The 24,798-nt window shown below is 45.0% G+C and overlaps 1 protein-coding gene across 5 annotated transcripts in view; it reads left to right on the forward strand.

Moving 5' to 3' along the window:
• The first annotated feature begins 1,381 nt into the window (after window positions 1-1,381).
• USP15 (ubiquitin specific peptidase 15) overlaps window positions 1,382-24,798 on the forward strand; it is a 155,122-nt gene continuing 131,705 nt past the window's right edge. For 2 of the 5 annotated variants that reach the window (XM_077473550.1, XM_077473549.1), the window contains exon 1: window positions 1,390-1,608. In XM_077473550.1, coding sequence (XP_077329676.1) covers window positions 1,520-1,608 — 89 coding nt within the window. In that variant the 5' untranslated portion in view covers window positions 1,390-1,519. Of the gene's footprint in view, window positions 1,609-24,798 lie in introns of all 5 variants that reach the window. The other 3 variants (XM_077473552.1, XM_077473548.1, XM_077473551.1) reach the window with 3 other exon arrangements.

Below are 24,798 nucleotides of genomic sequence, written 5' to 3' on the forward strand. Positions count from 1 at the left end.
GAATGTCACCTTTATTTACATATGAATGGCAATTATTTACATGTAAACACATGGTCTGCAGGTGAGTCATCTGTACACAACAATAGGACAGAGCTGGGCATAAAACCTCAAAGGACAAGGCAATTTAATCTGGGATAGTTGGCAAGCATGAGGCAGCTGCTTTGGGCCCCACAGCAATGACAGGGCCCAGGGCAGATGCCCCTTTTGCCCTGCCTTAAAGACGGCCCTGGCTGTGGCTCCTGTGTCCACTCAGCTCCTCAGGCTTCCTCCGCCATGTCTTCTCTTCCGCCAAAGCATAAGGCATCCAATAGGATTGCCCAATGCTTTGGCCAATTGGGAGACAGGTCTCACTGACCTGCCTGCTGATTGGCGGGGAGGAACGTTAGTGTGAAAACAGTGAAAATTCATTTGCTATGCCACACAACAGGGTGGGATCGGGACGCAGTGCTCTGCACCCCAAGCTCACCCTATTTTGAAGCCTATTAGAGCCTCAGGCTCTAATCACGTGCTTCGAAATACACCCCCCGCCATAGTATTTCATGTGTCCGGCGTCCTGAAAGGGGCCGGGTACATAAATAGTGAGGGCGGCGCCTGTAATGCACAGGCTGCCACTGGCCATAACATAAACATCCCTCTTCAAAGTACCGACGTATAACGGCAGTGTGCGGTCCTTAAAGCGGAGGTTCACACCAACATTGAACCTCCGCTTTTCGGAACCCTCCTCCGGTGTCACATTTGGCACATTTCAGAGGGGAGGGGAGTGCAGATACCTGTCCAAGACAGGCATTTGCACCCACTACCGGGCGTGGGAGTCTATGTCTCTTCCCATCCCACACACGGGTCCCCACAGTCAGCAGGGACCATTCAGATTGCGCAGCGCGACTCGCGCATGCGCAGTAGGGAATCGGGAAGTGAAGCCACAAGGCTTCATTTCCCGATTCCCTCAACGAAGATGGCCGCGGCAGCTTTTGAGGACCGAGGGACGGTTCCGACATCGTGGGCGCCTTGGACAGGTAAGTGTGCTTATTTTAAAAGTCAGCAGCTGCAGTATTTGTAGCTGCTGACTTTAAAAAAATAAAATAAAATTGCAGGACTTTTGCTTTAAGTGGTTAAATTGATGGGTTTAGTTCAGCTTTATGATTTACTGCTGCTCAGGGGCTTCAACAAAATGGAGGCCTCGAGCAAGAAGAAACAGGAACAATGCTGGAGGCAATTTACAGCACATGCTAATTTCGGTAACATTATTAATACCGGTTATATGGGATGTATGCTCCTTGGTAAAGAACATTCTTTTTTTTTTCTCATCAAGTTGGGTAAAGTAAAGAGTCGCTTTCAGTAGAGGAGCAGGGATAGAGATGACACAAGCCCTGGAGCGCTCAGCAGACAAGCTGTGAGGTGCACAGAGCTCCTCCATGTGACACACACACAGTCACACACACACTCTCTCTGCCCGGTTCCCGTTACTTGCCAGCACTGACGTCACTCCCAGGATGCAGCGCGCAGCTGTCAGTGCAGGAAGATGGCGGAGGGCGGAGTGGTTGATCTGGAGACTCAGAGAACAGAAGTGTCAGGGCTGCTGAAGACCCCACTTCGGAGGGGGGACACTTGGTGAGTGCGGCTCGGGCGGGCACAGGGCTCCGAGAAGGTGACGGCAGACATGTTGTGGGCTGCAGTGACTGGGAGCCTGTGTTGTGAGGTATGGTGTCCCGGCACCGGGGGTCACCTGCTCATTGTTAGTCATGTGTGAGCCAGGCCTGTCTGATCACCTCTACTATGTACACAGCTGGATGAGGGAGGGGCGTGCGATCAACTACCTGTCTGCTGCTGACAACTCCACATGTCATAGACTGGGAGCCTCTTCTGTCTGCACCACAAATACACACATGTATCTTTACACAGCGGAACACGTCATAGCACATAGTCCCCCAATGTAGTGTCCTTATCCATGAAGTTAAAAAGGTAAACAATGGCTTTGATTTACTAAAACTGGACAGTGCAAAGTCTGCTTTGACCACAAAAAGCTGAAGTTAGAAACTGGCTACCTGCACCTGCACCAGATCTTTGCACCCTCCAACCGCTTGCTGAGCACCCCACGCAGACACACTGCTGCAGGGTGGCCGCTCTGCACCGGATCACGGATCTGATGCGTTCGGGTAAGGATGAGCTCAGGCGTGTTCGCATAATCCACATGCAGAGTCCACCAGGAAGTCAGCGCAGCGCTGCGCTAATCGCAATCTGATGCGTTCAGGGAAGGATGAGCTCAGGCGCGTTCCCACACTCCACATGCAGAGTCCGCCAGGAAGTCAGCGCAGCGCTGCGCTAATCGCAATCTGATGCGTTCGGGGAAGGATGAGCTCAGGCGCGTTCCCACACTCCACATGCAGAGTCCGCCAGGAAGTCGGCGCAGTGCTGCGCTAATCGCAGGCAGTGAGACATTGCCCACGATGCGTGGCTGCAGAAATCGGGCAATGTCTCGCTGCCTGTGATTAGGGCAGCGCTGAGCCGACTTCCTGGCGGGCTCTGCATGTGGACCTTGCGAACACCCCTTAGCTCATCCCCACTTTCAGGTAAGGGCCGGCTGCGCTGTGATTTTGTTACAGCACAAGCCAATCGGCGGGTCCCAGCAAATAATTGAGTGCCAGCGTCATTACTTCAGTGTCAGTGTATAGTATCAGCACTGATCACTGTATTAGTGTTGCTATTAATGGAACAGCGATCTGGCTGCTTGTTCTCCCTGAAAAGTAGGGAGAAAAAACAGCCAGATTATTCAGTAAAAGCAGCACACATTACACGTTGTTAGGCACACAGTTAATCCCTTGAACTATGGTTCCCAATGGCGTAGTTCACACTGGTGCGGTCAGTTCCAGGGCTTTCCAGTTCCTGAAAAGAAAAAAAAAGGTAGAACATTCTGCATTTTTCCTGCACTGGAATGCATCAAAAATGCACTCGACCCTAGTATAGTAAAAAAAAAAAAAGAAGAAAAAGGCACCTGGAATGCACCCGGAAACGCATCGAAAATGCACCGGAGCGCATCAAAAACAAGTTAAAAATGCGCATGCAGAAGCACATCTGGAACAGATCTGAAGTGTGTTTTTGTGGTGTGAACTGGACCTAAGTGTTGATGGAACAGTGATCTAGCTGCTTCTTCTCCCTGAAAAGTAGGGAGAAAAAAACAGCCAGATTATTCAGTAAAAGCAGCACACATTACACGTTGTTAGGCACACAGTTAATCCCTTGATCGCCCCTACATGTTAACTTCTTCCCAGCCAGTGTCATTAGTACAGTGACAGTGTATAGTATCAGCACTGATCACTGTATTAGGGCCAGTTCACACCACATGCAGTCCAGTGCGTTTTTGTTCTGCATCAAAAATGCATGGAAAGTAGGTTATATGGTTTCCAATGGCGTAGTTCACACTAGTGCGGTCAGTTCAAGGGCTTTCCAGTTCCAGGAAAAACAAAAAAACAATTCCTGCACTGGACTGTACTGAAATGCATCAAACATGCACTTGACCCTAGTATAGTAAAAACAAGCAGAAAAAAAGCACCTGGAAACGCATCAAAAATGCACCGGAACGCATCAAAAACGCATTAAATATGTGCATATAGAAGCACATCTGGAACAGATCTGGAGTGCATTTTTGTGGTGTGAACTGGCCCTAAGTGTTGATGGAACAGCAATCTGGCTGCCTCTTCTCCCTGAAAAGTAGGGGAAAAACAGCCAGATTATTCAGTAAAAACAGCACACATTACACAATGTTGGGCACACAGTTAATCCCTTGATTGGCCTACATGTTAACCCCTTCACAGCCAGTGTCATCAGTACAGTGACAGTGTATAGTATCAGTACTGATCACTGTCTTAGTGTCACTATTGATGTCAGTTAATAGTGCCACCCCCCACCCAGCATCAGCTAGTGTCAGATTGGCCGCTATGCTATTACAGGCCCACTATATGTTGCTGATCACAGCCAATACTAGTATATAAAAAATAAATAAATAAAAGTTACAGTATCTGTACTAGATGCTATAACTTTCACACAAACCAAATCATTTACACTTATGAATATATTTTGCGTAATTTCATAAAGAAATTCGTTTTTTTTTTTTTTCATTAGAAAATTAGGTTTTATAACAGAACGTAAAAAATATAATATATATATATATATATATATATATATATATATATATATTTTTTTTTTTTACATTTTTCAGTCTTTTTTTTTTCATTTATATCGCAAAAAAAATAAATAAAAACCCACTGGTAATCAAATACCACCAAAAGAAAGCTCTATTTGTGTGAAAAAAATATAAAAATGTAATTTGTGTTCAGTATTGCATTACTGCAGTTAAAGGATAACTCCACTTTCGTGGGGGAAAAAAAAAAAAAATATATATATATATATATATATATATACACATATATATATATATACATACGCACAATATTTACAAATAAAAAAATATATAACTCCACTTTCGTGGGGGGGGGGGGGGAAATATGTATATATATATATATACACACAATATTTACAAATAAAAAAAAAATATAGCATATACAATTGCGACACAGACACAAGTCGTATTGTAATTGAATTTTTTAAGAAAATGACCTTTCCTTTTTAAACTGCAGCTTTACTGCAGTAATTTTCTGTAACATGCAATATGGCTACCTGGTACAACACGTCCAACAGAAACAAAATGTCCTGCTTGTGTGATTCGCCCACTGATTACCTGTCTATGATTCCAGTGGTGTCTTTATCCCTGCCAGTTTTTCATTCGGCTTTCGCATGCTGCTTAGGCCATCGCCACTGAGGGAAATGGCAGGGAAGCCTTGTGGCTTCACAGCCTGTTCTCTACTGCGCATGCACGAAGCGCGCTGCGCTTTGTGAATGGCCCAGGAGGGGGGCCGAACTGCCAAAACCAGGTAATTTATCTTCCCCCCCCCCCGAAAGGTACCAGATATGGCAGTGGAAGGCTTTCACACTGGAGTGAATGGAGCCGCTTTTTTCAGGCGCTATCTTTAGTGCTATAGCGCCTGAAAAACGCCTCCAGTGTGAAAAGGGTCTAAAGCAGGAGGTAACGTGTGCATTAACAAGAAGTTGCTACCGTAGGATAAGAGCTGGGCATGTCATGTTCTATTCGTCTTTTTTTTTTTTTTATTTACCTTTTTTGTCCATAAAAAAATAAATAAAAAAAGACAGGCCACTGTCAAACCTTAGGCAAGACGTTTTATATTTACATTTAATTATACTTTATTTCTACTAATCACTCAGAAGACCTACACAGTGCACTAGTTTAACGATTTAACTTGACAGCTAGAAACCGGCATCTAAAAACGTCTGTTTAGACGTTTGTCTAGAGCAGCCTTTCTCAACCTTTTCAACACAGAGGAACCCTTGAAATAGTTCTCCAATCTCGGGAGGGAACCCCTGCTAAAAATTAGAAATGTACAACTCATAATACATTAGTGTGATGGTCAGTGGGAAGAATGGTCCTTACACTTGTGGTCATTAGGAAGTATTACCTCCTTATAGATGGCTAAAAAGATCAATGGTGTCAGTGGGAACTTATCTGAGAGGTAGAAATTGCCCAATGCTGAAGGAACCCCCTAGCAACCTCTGGAGGAACCCTAGGATTCCACAGAACCCTGGTTGAAAATCACTGGTCTAGACATTTTGTGTCTAGAAGCGTTTGGGAAAAAAAAAGAAACGCTGCTAAACGTGAGTTACCGCATTTAGCAGTGTTTACTGTGTACAGTGTTTATTCAGAGGCGTTTCAAATGCCTCTGAATATCCGTCCTGAACCCATTTTTTTTCTTTCCAAAAAATGCTTCTAAACTCAACTGCCTAGAAACGACTATAAACGACTCGGTGTACATGTACTGATAAGATGTCATAGAGGAGAGTTTAGGGGCAGCTAAAAAAAATGGCCAACTGCTCCTAAACATCCGTTTTCCAGCAGCAGTGCACATAAAGCCTTATACTTTATTTCTTATTGTTTTCTTAACCACTTAAGCCCCGCACCATTTGGCTGGCCAAAGACCTGAGCCCTTTTTGAGATTCGGCACTGTGTCGTTTTAACTGACATTTGCGCGGTCGTACGACGTGGCTCCCAGACAAAATTGACGTCCTTTTTTTTCCCACAAATAGAGCTTTCTTTTGGTGGTATTTGATCACCTCTGTGGTTTTTATTTTTTGCGATATAAACAAAAAAAAGCGTAAATTTTGAAAAAAACGCATTTTTTTTAAACTTTTTTCTATAATAAATATCCCCAAAAAAATATATAAAAAACATAATTTTTTTCCTCCGTTTAGGCCGATACGTATTCTTCTACATATTTTTGGTAAAAAATCGTAATAAGCGTTTGTGTTTTTTTTTTTTATTAGTATGGCGGCGATCAGCAATTTTTATCATGACTGCGACGTTATGGCGGACAGATTGGAAACTTTTGGCGTGATTTTGGGACCATTCACATTTATACAGCGCTCAGTGCAATTAAAAATGCATTGGTAACTGTTTAAATGTGACTGGCAGTGAAAGGGTTAACCACTAGGTGGCGCTGTAGGGGTTAGGTGTGTCCTAGGGAGTGTTTCTAACTGTGGGGGGAGGGGCTATGTGTGACACGACACTGATCACCACTCCCGATTACAGGGAGCTGTGATCATTGTCATTAGGCAGAATGGGGAAATGCTTGTTTACATTAGCAGTTCCCCGTTCTTCCTCTCCGTGAGACAATCGCGGGTATCCCCGTGGACATTGAGTCCACGGGACCCGCAATCGCGCTCACGAAGCTCCCAGCGGGCGCGCCCACAACCCACCACTTAAAGGGTAACGTGTAGGTACGTGATTCTGCCTGTAGGTGCCCTTCCGCCATAGTATATCTGTGTGAGATGGTCAGGAAGCGTTTAATGTCACTGAAGCCACAGAAAGGTCTAAAGCCCATGTATGAAAATGCTTGTACAACAAAAGTTTTTTTTTTTTCTTTTTTTGTGTATTGTTTCTGATCATGCATGGTCTTTCGTATCTGCTTTTCCTCATAAACAGTACACGTTAAACGAAAATCAAGAAAAAATGTGGCCCTTTCGGAACTTTTCATTTGGAAAGTCTGAATTGGATGTTGAAAGTTGTGTACACATTATAGGAAAATCGAACAATCGTTCCCCGCATTGAATTTTTCTTATCATTTTCTTATACTGTATACCCTACTTAAAGAGAGGTGTGACTGGGTCCTAAATGATAAAAAACACAATACCTCTCGCTGCATTTCACAGGACTTTGAAACAACTGGGGATATTCGGATGCCTTGTCTAGAAGTCTCCTATCATAAGATGACTATAGTAATGAAAGGCAATAAATATCTTCTGTAACCGGTTCCCGACCAGAGCACGCCGATGTAAGTCGGCAGAATGGTACGGGCAGGCAAATGGGCGTACCTGTAAGTCCCTTTAAATTTGCCGCCCTGCCATCGCGTGCTGGTCGGGACCCCCGTGAGTCCGGTCGTGGGTCCTGTGGACTCTATCGCCGCGGGCATACCCGCGATCGTCTCACGGGGCAGCTGAACGAGGAAATGCCGTTGTAAACAGCATCTCGCCATTCTGCCTAGCAACTAGTGACGCTGATCTCTGCTCCATGTGATTGGAGCAAAGATCAGTGTTCACTAAATTAAAGCCCAGCCCCCAACAGTTAGTAACACACCCCTAGGAACACTTAACCCCTACACTGCCACCCACTGGTTAACCCCTTCACTGCCAGTGTCATTTACACAGGAATCACTGCATTTATATAGCAGTGATTGCTGCATAAATGACAATGGTCCCAAAAATGTCCGATGTGTCCGCCATAATGTCGCAGTCACAATAAAAATTGCTGATTGCCGCCATTACTAGTAAAAAAAAAAAATTAATAAAAATGCCATAAAACTATCCCCTATTTTGTAAACGCTATAACTTTTGCGCAAACCAATCAATAATCGCTTATTGCGATATTTTTTTTTTTTTTTTACCAAAAATATGTAGAAGAATACGTATTGGCCTAAACTGAGGGGAAAAATTTGTTTTTTTATATATTTTTGGGGGATATTTATTATAATAAAAAGTAAAAAATAATGTGTTTTTTTTCAAAATTGTCGCTCTCTTTTTGTTTATAGCGCAAAAAAACAAAACGCAGGGGTGATCAAATACCACCAAAAGAAAGCTCTATTTGTGGGGAAAAAAAGGACGTCAATTTTGTTTGGGAGCTATGTTGCATCACCGCGCAATTGTCAGTTAAAGCGATGCAGTGCCAAATCGCAAAAAGTGGTCTGGTCTTTGACCAGCAAAATGGTCCGGGGCTGTAGTGGTTAAAGCAAAGTACATGCTTTAAAAAGTCATTGTACAATCCTCTTTAGATGTACCAGCAATTGTGTGATGGATAGAAACTGAATGAACTGTTTAGGCAGACTCATATTATGTGTCAATGAGTAAGGCCCTATTCACACTTGCTGATGGGACCATTAGCGATTATATGTAGGAGACCCAGTGGGGGTTCCCTGCAATTAGGTGTTGGTGGAACCCCCATTGAAAGCAAAGGGAGGCCGGCATCTCCTGCAGCTAATTTCAGTGGTTTGCTTGTAATCACAGTCAGTGCCCAGGGCTGATCACTCACAGGTAATCGCTGCTTCAGTGATTTCATGTAAATGGCCTGAAAAACTGAAAGGTGGACCTGGTCGGAACAGCTCATGTGAGGGGCCTACTAGTGAGTGAACAGTCAGAGTGCAACGTGTGCCCATCTGTTTTACCCTCTTACCAAGCTGTGTTGTAGAGTGAGGCAGTTCATACATGTCTCTTTTTTTTTTTTTCCCCATTCAACCCATCCGCACATTTGAGGTTGACAATACACTCACTGATCAGCGCTGCTTGCCATAGCCCATGCTGCTGTTCAAGTGGGAAAAATAAAATGGGGTAATTGGTACAAAAGTCAATCGGTAGATTGAATTCTGTACAACCTCCCAGTACCTACATAGATCGAAATTCGGCCAGTCCCTGCTGTGCTGGCCAAATTTATATCCATGTATGACCGGCTTAAGGCAATAAAAAAGAAACCCCGCTGGGCAGCAATGGTCAGTTTTTCTCATGGTTGGAGAAATACATTTCTGATCCTACCACAAAGGTGGTGGATCCTGTATAGGAGTTAGAATATCTTCTTTAATTTGTATTCATTTATTTCTGAGTCCCCTCCAGTGCTGGCAATGTTGCAAATATTACAAACAATACTAAAGAAGTGTCTTAGTTGGCAGTATGTGCAGAGGGTTTGACAGAGGGTAGTATCTGCAGAACGGATATGACAGTGGGAAGTGTGTTGGACGATTTGATTTAAATCAAGTTGATTTTAAATCATAATTTTAAAGAGCAACTGTAATCTCTGTCCCTCAGCGACTCCTCCTCTGACCCGCTGTTGACTTGCCGACCGTCCCATTCACTTTTATGGGACAGCTGGTGATGCGGCAGTGACACAACAAGGTGAGGGATGTGGTGGCAGCAGGTGAGTGGATGCCGCTAACAGGCGCTGCCATGATGGCTCTGAAATAACAGGTGCTCTTTAAATGTAAGGACTTATTCATGCTGTTAGTTAGAATCTTTAATATTTGCAAACAAAAAGGGCGGAGCTACTGCACTCCAAGCTGGCCCACAGGAGGTACCTGGAGAAGGCACTACCGGGCATATGGTATCATCATCGGGCGCCGGAGACGCCTGTTCCAGTCTCCAAATAGCATCATGAACAGGGTACACTGGCTGCTGTTGTCTTTGATGAGAAGCAGCAAGGCTGTCAACGACAGAGGGGCAGGATGGATTTTTTGGCAGCAACTGCACAGGCAGTGGATGCGGTCCCCAAAATCAGCACCTCACAGGTAAACCCTGGGGTGTTTTGTCACCCTCTTGCTATCCCTGTGAGTGTTCCTTCCCCCTACCCTCTCTGTAGTAGTGGGTGCAAGGGGACACATTTCCTCCCTCCTGCATGGGGTGTTATGGAGTGATTGGGTGGCTTCTACTTACGTTGTGGGTCACTTTTTTTGTTTTGCAGATGAAGACCCAGGACAAGGCCCAAGTGCTGCCCCCAAAACGGAAATGTGCGGTTTGCGCAAACAAATTGAACTCCTCATGGAGCAAAGCAGTTTGCCACACCTGTATAGAAGGCCTGGTAAAGGATGACTTGGTAGCCTCTTGTCAGAAGATGTTGACTTCTGTCAGAGATGAGCTTGCATCTACGTTTAAAATGCTAATTGCGTAATTGACAAGCTTCAGACTCCTGCTCAGAGCTACCTGTTCTTCTCTGGAAGAATCCGGGTCAGATACAGAGCCCAGGGATAGAGAATCCACTCGGGGCTCAAGGTTTAAGTTATCTTTAGAAGATGTTGATGACTTACTAAAGGCTAAATACTATGCTTGAATTGAAAGAGGAGGAAGTTCAGTTATCTGAACATGATCTTATGTATAAAGGTTTGCATAAGTAGAAGTCTAGAGTCTTTCCAGTACATAGTTCCTTGATTGATACTATCAAACTGGAGTGGGAAAATCCAGAGAGAAAACCTTTCTTTTCTGGTAACCTTAAAGAAGAAGTAAACCCTGATGAGTTGACTTCCTCTTTTATTCCCTGCAAAGGCAAAGCATAATGGACTACTATGCATCGCATAGTAGTCCATTATGTGTCACTTACTTGACACAGGAGCCAGCGAAGTCACCGTTGTCCCCTGTAGTCCGGCGCATCCATCTTCTCGGTGGGGTCTCGCAGCTCCGCCGCTGTCATTCGGCGAAGCCGCGATGACGTCACTCCCGCGCATGCGCACGGGAGCCGACGTGCACCTGTGCGCTGCTGTCTACGGCGCATGCACCGTAGACAGCGGTGCCTGTCTTCAGGCAAATATCTCCTAAACCGTATAGGTTTAGGAGATATTTCTTGGACCTACAGGTAAGCCTTAATCTAGGCTTACCTGTAGGTCAAAGTGTGTTGTAAGGGTTTACAACCACTTTAAAAGGAGGTTTCATTTTGATGACGCTGCACAGTGGTGGAACAAAAATCCTAAGTTGGATGCACCTCTTTCAAAGGTTTCAAAAAACTCAGACTTAGCTTTTGACAATATGGGCATGCTTAAGGACCTGATGGACAAAAGAGGGGATATCCTTCTCCACAGAGCCTGGGATTCAGCTGTTGGCAATCTTAAGCCTGCTTTGGCCTCCACATGCGTAAGCCAGGAATCTAGAAGTATGGTTGACACAAATTCAAACACATTTGTCAGGAGGTACCTCTAGAGAGCAGATTTTAAAGTCTTTTCCTCTCCTTTTTCGGGCAGTGGGATTTGCGGCTGATTCTTCCGCTGAGACGGTAAGGATGTCAGCCAGAACTTCGGCCTTAATGAATTCAGCCAGGAGAAGCCTATGGCTTAAAACCAGGTCAGGTGATTCAGCCTCAAAGTTGCACCTGTTTGGGCTTCCCTTGACGGGCGATCATCTTTTTGGCCCAGGACTGCAGGAGGCACTGAAACGCACAGCTGATAGGAAAAAGGCATTTCCAGAGAAAAAGAAAAACCCGACAGCCAGAACGTTTTTTTGTGGCCAAGGTAAGCAGCAGGGTCCTAGAGAAAAGGCGAACAGGCCCAAAAACATTGGACAGGGCACAAAGGCAGAGGTAAGGGGGGGGGGGGGGGGTTTGTTTAATCCTCCTCAACAACCCGCCAAGCCTCAGTGACTCATGTCCCCCAGTGGGAGGAAGATTGTGTGCCTTTCTCCTACAATGGGCAACAGTCACTTTAAGTCCCTTCATCCTGGACCTAGTGACCAATGGGTACAGGCTGGAATTTTCGCACCAACCACCAGAGCGGTTATTGGTCACCATTCCTCCCCAAGATCGTGAGAAAGTGAGGGCTCTGACTTGTTAGATCTAAAAGTTCTGATCCCTGTTCCCCGGTCAGATCGGGGCAAGGGGTTTACTTTTATTCCCATATATTTGTCATCAAAAAGCCATCGGGGAAGTTTCGGCTTATCCTGAACCTCCGGTCTCTAAACCATCCACTCAGATACAAGCACTTCCGTATGGAGACGGTATTCACAATCAAAAATCTGCTCTACCCAAACTGCTTCATGGCCATTTGGATTTGATGGATGCCTACCTTCACATCCCTATCCATCCAGCCTTCCAGAGATTCTTGAGATTAGCAGTCAAGATGGGAACAGAGACTCTGCACTTTCAATTTTAAGCCCTCCCCTTCGGTCTGTCCTAAGCCCCACGCATTTTTACAAAAGTGTTGGGGGAAGAGCTGGCTCTGCTAAGGTTAAGGGCGATAACTATTATCCCTTACCTGGACGACCTCCTTGTGGTGGCACGGTCATACCAGAAATTGTTAGCGGATCTCAAGAGTGTACAAGACTTCCTACAGTCCCTAGGCTGGTTGATAAACATAGAGAAGTCCTTAATTCTGGCCCAGAAAGTGACATATCTGGGTTACAACTTTTGTTTAGACCAAAAAGTCTTTCTTCCTCAGGAGAAGATTACAAAAGCGATCCAAACTATGTCAGCTTTGCAGACAAACCAGTCGGTCTCGCTAAGACAGGTTTTGAGGGAAGTGGGTATGATGACCTCATGCTTTCCCGCAGTTCCAAGGGCAAGATTTCATCAACGTCCATTACAACTGTTTCTATTAAGAAACTGGGACGAAGACGCAAGGTTCCTGGAGTCAAGGGTCTGGCAACCCGCCAGGGTAAAGAGAAGCTTGTGATGGTGGAGGACAAGCCTGCACCTAACAAGAGGTCTCCCATAGTCCATTCCGATATCCCGAAGAATCTCTACAGATGCGAGTTCCTGGGGATGGGGGGCCCACCTCAGCAACGCAGTGGTACAGGGAGAGTAGTCCTCGAGGGAAGCAAGAGCTTCATCCAATCAAAGAGAGCTACTAGCAGTTCAGAGAGCCTTGCAGTAATTTCAGACGGAGATCAAGGGTCACAATCTCCAAATTCTATCAGACAATATTGCGACAATCGAGTACCTCAACAAACGGGGAGACACGAGGAGCTGGATACTTCTATCAATTGCCCAGGAGATTTTATCATGGGCAGAAGGGAATCTAGCTTCAATTACAGCTGTGCACCTGAAGGGGACACAAAATTGTCTGGCAGATTATATCAGCCGCTGCTGGGTAGATCGAGACAACTGGTCCCTTCATCCCAAAGTCTGCGGATCTCATGAGCAGATGGGGATATCTCAAAGTGGATCTGTTTGCAAATAAGAACAGCCGCAAGACAGAGAGGTTCTTTTCCATGAACCCAGCAGATCAAGCATTGGGAATCGATGCTCTGGCGAACCTGTGGCCATTTGGCCTCTGTTATGCCTTCCCGCCGATTAGACTTATGCCGGAGGTCCTCCGGAAGTTTCTTCTAGAAGAAACAGATCTTATCCTAATCACCCCTTTCTGGCCCCAAGAGGCCATGGTTCTCCCTGCTGCAGACTCTGATCTCAGAGCCTCCACTGAGTCTTCCTAAGAGAGAAGACTTACTATTTCAGGGTCCAGTGTCACACCCTCAGGTGGTTTCCTTAACCTCCCTGGCGGTACCATTATTTCGGATTTTAGGTGCTAAAAGCGGTACCATTATTTTGCATGAAAATTTGGCGTTTTATATTGTAGTCCTGCAATTCTTAGGAATAACTCTCTTAAATCTGTCCAAACCAGAGTCTAGCAGACATCCCAGGTATGATAAAGTTTGAAAAATTAAATCATAAATTATAATATAATAAATAATTATAAATAATTGTACCAAATAATAATATAACAATAATAAAAATTATTCAATAATGTAATCTAATCAAAAACACTGAAATTTGCTCAGTTGCAGAATTGTCACTGTCATTACTTTTCACTATTTGATGACGGATCTCCCCACAAATCGCTATCGCTCAATTCTGCGAGTCATTCTAATTTATTATCGCTGTTTTCTAGCTGGTCTAAAATCATTTTTGATGTACAGTGACAGTTTTGGTTGCTATGGACAATCTCCAGTTTCCAGGCATAAAGAACAGTTTTTACAATATAAAACTGCATGCAGGACACTGGGCAGACCACTAGGGACAAAGGGGATGTGAAATATTTACATACAGCAATGTAATCTGTAAGATTACATTATACTGTATGTATACTGTTTATTTCACTTTTTGAATTTGGCGCCGATCTCCGTGCCCGTGCGTCGCAACGCTCGCAGGGCACGGAGATCGCCGATGTGATAGATCGAGCGAGGCACGGCTCGCTCGTACAGCGGGGAGACATCGCTGGATTCGAAGGAGAAGGTAAGGAAACCTCCTCCTGGATCCAGCGACGCTGTCCCGAGTCTGACTCGGGGATACCGCTTTTGGTATGAAAAATCCACCCCGAGTCAGACTCGGGAATACCGTCAGGGGGGTTAAACTTGACGGCTTGGTATTTGAAGAAATGATTCTGTGCGCCCAGGGGTTCTATGACAAAGTAGTCAAGACTCTTGTAAATTGAAGGAAACCAGTCACTAGAGCCATATATGCCAAGGTTTGGAAAAGATTTAACTCATGATTATCTGAAAATCAAAGGTTAACTCATGATATTCAATTTTGTATTTTTTTCAAGAGGGTGTCGACAAAGGTCTTTCTGTTAGTACCTTAAAGGTACAGGCCTCAGATATCAGTGTTTTCCTTCAGTTTTCTCTCCTGGATAATCCCACTATAGCCAGATTTTTCAAATCAATTTCTAGGGCCAGACCAGTAGTGGTGAGAAGTTGCCCAACTTGGGACCTGTCCCTGGTACTCCAAACTCTGGTTGAATTTGCTTTTGAGCCTCTTGAGGATATTTCGGTAAAGTTACTTACATTAAAAACATTTTTTCTTGTAGCTGTTACCTCAGCTCCTAGGGTAAGTGAGTTGTCAGGTTGTCATTTAAACCAGGATATTATTCTGCCTTCATTCTTTCCAGAACCCTGTTCTACGGAAGAAAAATCACTACATTCTCTGGATGTGGTGAGAGCAGTCAAAGTCTACTTGTTGGAGACTGCTAAGATTCGAAAAACAGATGTTTTGTTTGTGTTGCCTGAAGGTCCTAAAAAAGGAAAGGCAGCATCGAAATCTACTATTTCTAAAAGGATTCGGCAAGTAATTGTTCAAGCTTATGGTTTGAAGAGGAAGATTTCACCCACTCAAATCAAAGTGCACTCCAACAGAGCTGTTAGTTCTTCATGGGCAGTGCATCACCAAGCCTCCATGGCTCAAATCTGCAAGGCGCAACTTGGTCTTCAGTCCATACATTTACCAGATTCTATCAGGTGGATGTTAAAAGGCATGAGGATATTGCCTTTGGGCATAGTGTGCTGCAGGCAGCAGTATAACTACTCTAGTCTCATGGGGCCCTACTTTTGTTGTGTCTCCCTCCCCTCAGTTGGCATTGCTCTGGTACAACCCACATAGTAACTACTATGGCTCTGTGTCCTGCGATGTACGATAAAGAAAATAGGATTTTTATAAAAGCTTAACTGTAAAATCCTTTTCTTGGTGTACATCACGGGACACAGAGGTACCTCCCCTCTTCTAATACACGTATATTGATTTGCTACAAAACTGGAGGTACTCCCTGTAGTGGGAGGAGTTATATAGTGAGTGGACTTCTTGTCTTAGGGTGTGCCAGTGTCCATCACCTGAAGGTGGCCTATAACCCACATAGTAATTACTATGGCTCTGTGTCCCGTGATGTACTTCAAGAAAAGGATTTTACAGGTAAACTCTTATAAAAATCCTATTTTTCATACTTAGAATAATAAGCTCAGGTTAATAAAACAACAATCAGTACAGATTCAATCATATATTTTGTAGTGTACATAGATTTACAAAACAATGGGATAAAGGAATATTTCTTAACTTTGTTTTATCTCATTGTTACTGTGAAATGGTGTGAATGCATCAATGCAGTGCATGTTATATCAGCTTGCAGAGCTTGCATTCATTGATTGAGTTTTCCAAAAATGTAAATATTTCAGAATATGCAGCCTCATGCTACATAACTAAGCTCCATTTCATGCTGAATAAAATAATAAATTATTAATGTATCTACAATAGCAAACTATCTTTAGATTATTTTTACTCCAAAAGCATTTTATTAATTTTTTTTTTTCTTTTATGATTTAAAAAAAAAAAGAGTGGGGAGAATTTGAAAGATGCCAATGTGTGAGGAGGAAACAAGCTTTCAGTATGTGCAAAGAGGGTATAATGGTAGGCAGTATGTGCAGGGGAGGAGTGTGTGGGGTATGACAGCGAGGGATGTGACAGTGGGCAGTATAAGTGAGAGAAGGGTATAGTGGCTGAGGTATGAGGCAAGGAAAATAGGTGCAGGGAAGGTGTTCGGGGGGCATGACAAGGAGCATACTAATAAATTTGTATTATTATCACTTAGTACTATTTGTTCCCACTCTAGTAATAGGTCATTTTTATGGAGCCATTAGAGGGATAGTAATCTTTATTTATTTTTTGCCTGCTCAGTGTCCAGTAGATACAGGTCAGCAAGCGCTCTGGCTGTGTTCTTTGACAATGTGGTTTTCCTGCAACATTGCTAAGGAATTTAAGTGTGTGTGTGTGTGGGGAGATGTCACCGGGGAGGTTAGCAGAGAGAGTGGTGCTGCATGTGTAGGACTCTATCAGTCAGAAAGAGCAGACAGGAAAACGGGAGCATACTGGTTAGGATCGGACTCCATTGAGATCAGCAGCAGGGGATCTGTCTGCAGAGCAGGTGGATTACAGGTCCATGTCCTCTCAGCTTCTGCAGACTGGACTTGGGCAGAGCCCGATCTGTTCTATGGGCAGCCAGTTGTAAAGGAACTCCACTGTCCATATACACCAAACTAGCTCCAATGCAACCTGCCTACACAGAAGAGGACAGATCCCCTTCTGTTTGTCTTTAGTGGATTGGATCGAAGGTAGTTGGGTGACATGGGTCTCTTTACACCCGCTGGTCCATAGGAGTGAATGTGCCATCTAATCAGGTCCCCCTAAAAAACTGACAAGCGAACATGATTGGAACGGTCGTTAAAGGTGCCTTAGATTGTAAAGCTGAATGGATGAAAAGGGGCTCCACAATTTTATTTATTAATTTATTTTTTTAATACAGTACAGCATATAGGAAGGATAGCTCTGAGTACTGGAGAAGGGCCTTTTGCTGCTGTCCCAGATACTGGGAAGTCAGATGTGTATGCTGGGGCATGGTATAAAGAAAGCCAAATAAGGCCCCTTTCACATGGGAGATCGTGTACATACATCAGATTCCAGCAGCATGTATTAGCATTCTTGTAGTTAAAGGTTAAAATTTATTTTTTTAAAATAACAAACATGTTATACTTACCTCCACTGTGCAGCTCGTTTTACACAGAGTGGCCCCGAACCTGCTCTTCTGGGGTCCCTCGGTGGCTGTCTCTGTTTCCTTCCGCAGGTACTTCTCACGTTCATGCAAGCTCCCTCGCATGGTGAGAAGCACCTGCAGGCGCGCTCCCATGATACAGCCGGTGGGCCCGCCCCGGCGCGCTTCGTCATTGGATGTGATTGACAGCAGCGCGAGCCAATGGCTGCACTGCTTTCAATCCATCCACTCCAGCCAATCAGTGGCCAGGCTGAGCGGTGAAGAGGAGGGTGGGGGCAAGCGCGGGATTTTCGAGGGGTCAGGTAAGTAAAACCGGGGGACTGGGGGCGCCGGCAGTGTGAGATGTTTTTTCTCCTTAATGCATAGAATGCATTAAGGTGAAAAAACATTTACCTTTACAACCCCTTTAAGGTGACAGGTCCATGCTAACAGTGGAAGCCGCTCGGCCTTTACAAAGTAATGACAGGCTGAGGAGAGCTGTCACTGTTTGCATGTATGAATGAATGAATGAATGAGTGACTTGTATATGTATGTATCCCCATGTATCTAGTTACCTGTGATTAGACAAGGATGCCTTCAGGATCCAACATCTGTCCTTGACTGCTGGTAACCGCTGGAGAACTGTGGATGTCATTAGTTGTACTTTTTGTTTAACCACTTCAATACAGGGCACTTAAACACCTTCCTGCCCAGACCAATTTTGAGCTTTCAGCGCTGTCGCACTTTGAATGACAATTGCGCGGTCATGCTACACTGTACCCAAATGAAATTTTTATAATTTTTTTCCCACAAATAGAGCTTTCTTTTGGTGGTATTTGATCACCTCTGCGGTTTTTATTTTTTGTGCTACAAATAAAAAAATACCGAAATTTTGAAAAAAAAATGTTTTTTTTTTGTTTCAGTTTCAAAACTTTGTAAATAAGTACGTTTTCTCCTTCACGGATGGGCACTGATGGGGCTACACTGATGGGCACTGATAAGGCGGCACTGATGGGCACCAATGAAGTGGCACTGATGAGGTGGCATTGATGGACACTGATAGGCGGCACTGATAGGCGACACTGATAGGCGACACGGATGGGCGACACGGATGGACACTAATAGGTGGCACAAATTGGCACTGATAGCTGGCACGGATTGGCATGGATGGGCGGCACAGATGGGCATGGGTAGGCTGCACAGATGGGCATGGGTGGGCACTGATAGGCGGCACAGGTGGGCACTGATAGGCGGCACAGGTGGGCACTGATAGGCGGCACAGGTGGGCACTCATTAGCAGCACAGGTGGGCACTCATTAGCAACACAGGTGTTATACTGTACTAATGGATGCCAATCAGTGCCAAACAATAATGCATGCCAATCAGTGATGCCCATTGTGGGCACTGATTGCCATCCATTATGGGCACTGATTGGCATCCATTGTGCCTGACTGGCATCCCTGGAGGATTACGTCTGCTGGGCATCCCTGGTGGTCTGGTGGCGTCCCTGGTGGTCCAGTGTGGGCATCCTCGGGGGGGGGCTGTGCTGATAATCGATCAGCACAGACCCCCCATGTCAGAGGAGCAGCCGATCGGCTCTCCTCTACTCGCGTCTGACAGACGCGAGTGAGGAAAAGCCGATCACTGGCTCTTCCCATTTACACTGTGATCAGCCGTGATTGGACACGGCTGATCACGTGGTAAAGAGTCTCCGTCGGAGACTCTTTACCGAGATCGTAGTTGCCGGGTGTCAGACTGACACCCCGCAACAACGATCGCCGTGATGCGCGCCCCCGGGGGCGCGCAGCGGCTCATAATCCTGATCACGTCATATGACGTCCGGTTAGGATTATGAAACCACTTTGCCGCCGTCTATTTGTAATAGGGCGGGCGGCAAGTGGTTAAGTAGTATTTTACCTTCAGAGTTTTTTTTTTAGTTTAAAGCTGGCCATAGATGGATAGAATTTCAAATGAAAATTTTAAAGAAAAGTCTTGGAAAATTCATATGCACATCCTCAGGACATTCCCAGAACATTTGAATGTTTGAAAGATTTTCTTTGATTTTGCAATGAATAGACCTTACCGAACAAAAAGCACACCTACTGATACAAATTTATTTGTCGATTTTACATCAGTAAGGCCCCATTCACACTGGGGCGGTAAAGCGGTGGTATTTTTAGCACCGCTTTCCCATCGTTTTAGAGGTGGTATGCGGCCGCTAGCGGGGCGGTTTTAACCCCCGCTAGTGGCCCGAAAAAAGGCTTAAAACCACCCGCAAAGTGCTGCTGCAGCTGCCCCATTTCCGCCCCGATTTCAATGGGTAAGAGCGGTGAATACACTACTCCTTCACCGCTCCAAAGATGCGGCTAGCAGGACTTTTTTCACCGTCCTGCTAGCGCACCGCTCCTTTCACACTGGAGTGAAACGGACCAGATTTTTTCAGGCGCTATTTTTAGAGCTGTAGTGCCTGAAAAACGCCCCAGCGTGAAAGGGGCCTTATGATTAAAAAAAAACAAGCTGGCCATAGATGGGCAGAATTCTGAATGAGGAAAAACGTTTAATACATTGAGCACAATAAAGTAAACAGTCTTTAGTAAACGTTTTATTGCAAATCTTTCCCCAGCACTTGCAGTTTACAACTTTCAATGCTGCTAGCTCCTGCTCTCTCAGTGCTGCTTCCCTGAATGCCTGATCCTCACAGGAAAGCGTGTACAGTGAACAGCGCAGTCTGGAGTCAGTTTTTTTAGCTTTTAGAAGGGAGAATCAGGTAAGAGCAGGAGAGTGCCTTGCAATCATCGGCTACAGGGCTGTGTGTGTGTGTGTAGGGAGACACAATTCTAGTCCCAACCACAGCCAGGTAAATTCCATTTTCAGTAGAATACCAGCACTCCTGGCCTCCATACTGTATTTCTCCATGACAGATTTTCTATAACAGCTCACTGTTTCTACAACAGAACTTCTGATGTGGACTGTTTTCAATGAGCTAACATGTGGACCCGGTCAAGTGCAAGGGCAGATATGTTATCATTGCTTCAGAACAATGGTTGCCATATATATCCTAAGTCTATATTTAGAAATTCTGTAGAGGCAGGCATGTCACTTCACTGTGATAGTCCCAATTATACAGAATATTTGCAACCTTGCAGTGTGCTATCTGAATAACCACTTCAATACTGGGCCTTATACACCTTCCTGCCCAGACCAATTTTGAGCTTTCAGCGCTGTTGCACTTTGAATGACAATTGCGCGGTCATGCTACAACTGTACCCAAACTAAATTTTTATTATTTTGTTACCACATATAGAGCTTTCTTTTGGTGGTATTTGATCGCCTCTGGGATTTTTATTTTCTGCTAAACAAATAAAAAAAGACCGAAAATCTTGAAAAAAAAAACATGTTTTTTTTTGTTTCAGTTACAAAACTTTGTAAATAAGTACGTTTTCTCCTTCACTGACGGGGCTGCAGTGACGGGCACTGATAAGGCGGCACTGATGGGCACAAATGAAGTGGCACTGATAGGCGGCACTGATATGCGACACAGACACTGATAGGTGGCACGGATTGTCATGGATAGGTGGCACGAATTGGCATGGATGGACGACATGGATAGGCGGCAGGGGTGGGCATGGATAGGCGGCAGGGGTGGGCATGGATAGGCGGCACAGATCAGCGGCATGGATGGGCACTAATAGGCGGCATTGTAATTTAAAGTATTGTGGGGATGGATGTCAATCAGTGCCAAACAATAATGCATGCCAATCAGTGATGCCCATTGTGGGCACTGATTGGCATCCATTATGGGCACTGATTGGCATTCATTATGGGCACTGGCTGGCATCCCTGGTGGTCTAGGGGGGCATACCTGGTTCTGGGCATCCCCTGGTGGTCTGGTGGCGTCCCTGGTGGTCCAGTGTGGGCATCCTCGGGGGGGCTGTGCTGATAATCGATCAGCACAGACCCCCCCCTGTCAGAGGAGCAGCCGATCGGCTCTCCTCTACTCGCGTCTGACAGACGCGAGTGAGGAAAAGCCGATCACCGGCTCTTCCTATTTACACTGTGATCAGCCGTGATTGGACTGGAGACTCTTTACCGAGATCGTAGTTGCGGGGTGTCAGACTGACACCCCGCAACAACGATCGCGCGATGCGCGCATCGGCTTAATATCCTGATCACGTCCGGTCAGGATATTAAAACCACTATGCCGCCGTGCTTTTGTTATAGGGCGGGCAGCAAGTGGTTAAAGACTTGACTATTTTGATTGTAAAGTTAGTTACACCACCTTACATTGTGTACAAATCACTGTCAGACACTAGCATAAATTAAAATCTGGTGTGAATAAGTCCATGATGTAGTTATACAAAGTAGTAAGGCCCCTTTCACATGTGTGGACCGTTCAGATCCGCCGGTCGGTTTTTTAGGCGGGCGCTCCATGCAGCTCTATGGAACATCGGATTTCAGCGGTGACATGTCTGCTGACATCCGATCCGCTCTGCAAAATCCAGATGGATGGAAACCCTATTTTCCTTACGTCTGGTGGATCAGATGAGAGGAAAACGGACAGGCGGTCCATAATCATCTGATTCCCCCATAGGGGAGAGCGGACTCTCTGACAGGTCTGTCCCTGTACAGAGTGCAGATACACACTTGTCATCCGCCAGCTCAGTGGGGATCAACTGATCGATCCCCGCTGAGCAAGCGGCTGCTAAATATGGACAGCCCCGTGTGAAGGGGACCGAAGTCACTGAGAAACTGGAGATGGAGAGATTGTCTTCACTTTCTACTATACCAATGTTTAAATGCTAGTAGAAAGCTGCCAAACTATTAAATCTTCTCAACATAAATGTGAATGTTCCATGCTTTGACAGTAATGTGGTTGTGTTGATTCTATGATTATAGCAAACCTGGTAATGCCGTGTTTTTTGTCGATTATGTGCTGCTAATAGCACAAGAATATCAAAGGAAAAGATCCATAAGCCACACATCATGTACCTGAAAAATGCAGTTCGCTCCGCCCCTTGGAAATTAATTGGGGGGTTCCCCATGATTAAGCTCCAAATGATGGAGCGAAACACATTGGGGGCATGGCCTGGCTCAAGTGCGGGCTGAGCCTTTGGCTTTGGCTGCTGTCAATCAAAGCCAGTGACAAGGGAGCAGGGGCTGCATTCATGGCCGGCTTCCCATGAGGGCACTAGACAGAGTGGAGGGGACAAGATTGCTGCCTGGGGACCCGAGAACAGGAGTTTCAGGTAAGTATAACACGTTTGTTATTCTTTAATTTTTTTATTTTTCCTTTATAAACACTTTAAGCAGCCATATACACTGATCAGCCATAACATTATGACCACTGAGAGGTAACGTAGATAACATTGATTATCTTGTTCCAATGGCATCTGAAAGTGGGATGGATGTATTATGCAGCAAGTGAGCATGTTGTCCCTAAAGATGATGTGTTGAAAGCAGAAAAAATAGGCAGCATTTGCGTGACTTTGACAAGGGCCAAATTGTAATGGCTAGATGACTGGCATTTCCAAAATTGCAGCTCTTGTAGGATGTTCCCGGTCTGCAGTGGTCAGGACCTACCAAAAGTGGTCCAAGGAAGGAAAACTAGTGGCCAGGTCATGGGTGGCCAAGGCTCTTTGATGCATGTGTGAAGCGAAGGCTGTCTTGTGTATTCCAATCCAATAGAAGAACTACTGTAGCTCAAATTGTTGAAATAGTTACAGAACAGTTTGTTGGGTATGGGGCTGCGTAGCTGCAGACTGGTCAGAGTGCCCACTCTGAACCATGTTCACAGCCAAAAACCTACAATGGGCACGGGAGCTTTGGATCTGGACTGTGGAGCAGTGGAAGAAGGTGTCCTGGTCTGATGAATTCAAGAATGGTTTGAGAAACACAAAAATGATTTTTAAGTGTTGACCTGGCCAAGTTCTCCAGATCTCTATCCAACTGATTATCTGTGGGATGTACATGAAAAAAACAAGTCTGATCAATCCGTGGAGGCCATACCTTGCGACTTACAGGACTTAACAGGATCTACTAATGAAGTCTTGGTGGCAGATTCCACTAAATATCTTCCTAGGACTAGTGGATTCCATGCTTTGATGGGCTATGGTAGGTGGTCAAAATCTATTGGCTGATCAGTATATATAAAAACATGGACAGAAAATACTTTACAGGCCAGGGGGAGCAAATAAAACAACTTCACACAATGTTTTCTTTGCCTGGAGATTCAGTTTAAAGAATAAGAGCCCTTATTCTTTTTTATTTTATTTTGTGCCCCCTCGCTGAACAGAAACCCCACCCCACAAACACACACTAAGGCCTAGGTTCACAATGATGCGGTGTGGCATTCGCAGCTAATCTGTGCAGTTTTCACACCGCATCAAAATCGCATGTGAACCAATGTGGGTGTGTATGTTACGTTAATGACACCCTAAAATTGCAGTGCGATTTGCGGAATTGTATCGCATGGGTGTGAACACTCATGCAATCTGATTATGGAGAGGCAAAAAAAATTATCATGCACAAATTTGGTGCGGATGTGTGCGGTGAGCTTTGAGCCATACAGAGTGAACGACTCAAATCGCACACTGCTGCAGAATCGCATGCGATTTTTAACAGGAATGCGGCGTGATTCCTATCCCAATCGCATGCTGTTCCCACATCGCATCCAGTGTGAACCGGGCCTTACCGAGATCCAACACCCACAGCCTCCTGTGTTTACATCCAGTGCAGAAAGGCCTCTTTCCTTAGAATGTAAGGGATCTATTGCAATTTTGTATTGTTGGTAGTTGTAAACAATCAGAACTAGTCATCTATGTTCATAACATATATGGTGATTATAGACTTTTTCAATGTTTAGATGGTATAGCTAAGAAAAATAGAATATGCTGCAAGAGTCCCTCATCCTAGATCAAAAGCTTGATTCTTTAAAGCAGAGGGCCACCCTAAGATAAAAAAAATGCAATAATATTCTTAAAAATAAAAAACATTTGAAACTTTTTTTTTTTTTTTTTTATTCACCAGAAACCCCTGTTGCTAGGCTGTCTTCCTAATCTGCCTCTTCCTATTCCGCACCGCTTCCTCCTCTTCGGCGAGCTGCCCCGTTGTGTTATGGGACGTATGTGTTCCAGAAAACAACAGGGCCATTTACAAAGTGCCGCGTGACTCGCGCGCATGCGCAGTAGGAAACAGGCAGTGAAGCCGCAAGGCTCCACTGCCTGTTTCCCTTCGTTAAGATGGCGGCGCTGGCAGCCTTTCCGATGGACGGATCGGCCTCGGGGGGGGGGCAACATCGCGGGCCCACTGGACAGGTAAGTGTCCTTATTAAAAGTCAGCAGCTACAGTGTTTAGTAGCTGCTGACTTTAAAAAAAAATTGTGGCCGGAGCACCCCTTTAATAGTGTTATACCAATGCGGTACGTAAACTCACTTTT

The sequence above is a fragment of the Lithobates pipiens genome, unplaced genomic scaffold (genome assembly GCF_037356315.1).
Source record: "Lithobates pipiens isolate NorthernLeopardFrog02 unplaced genomic scaffold, aLitPip1_a1.2 Scaffold_8, whole genome shotgun sequence".
Taxonomy (NCBI): domain Eukaryota; kingdom Metazoa; phylum Chordata; class Amphibia; order Anura; family Ranidae; genus Lithobates; species Lithobates pipiens.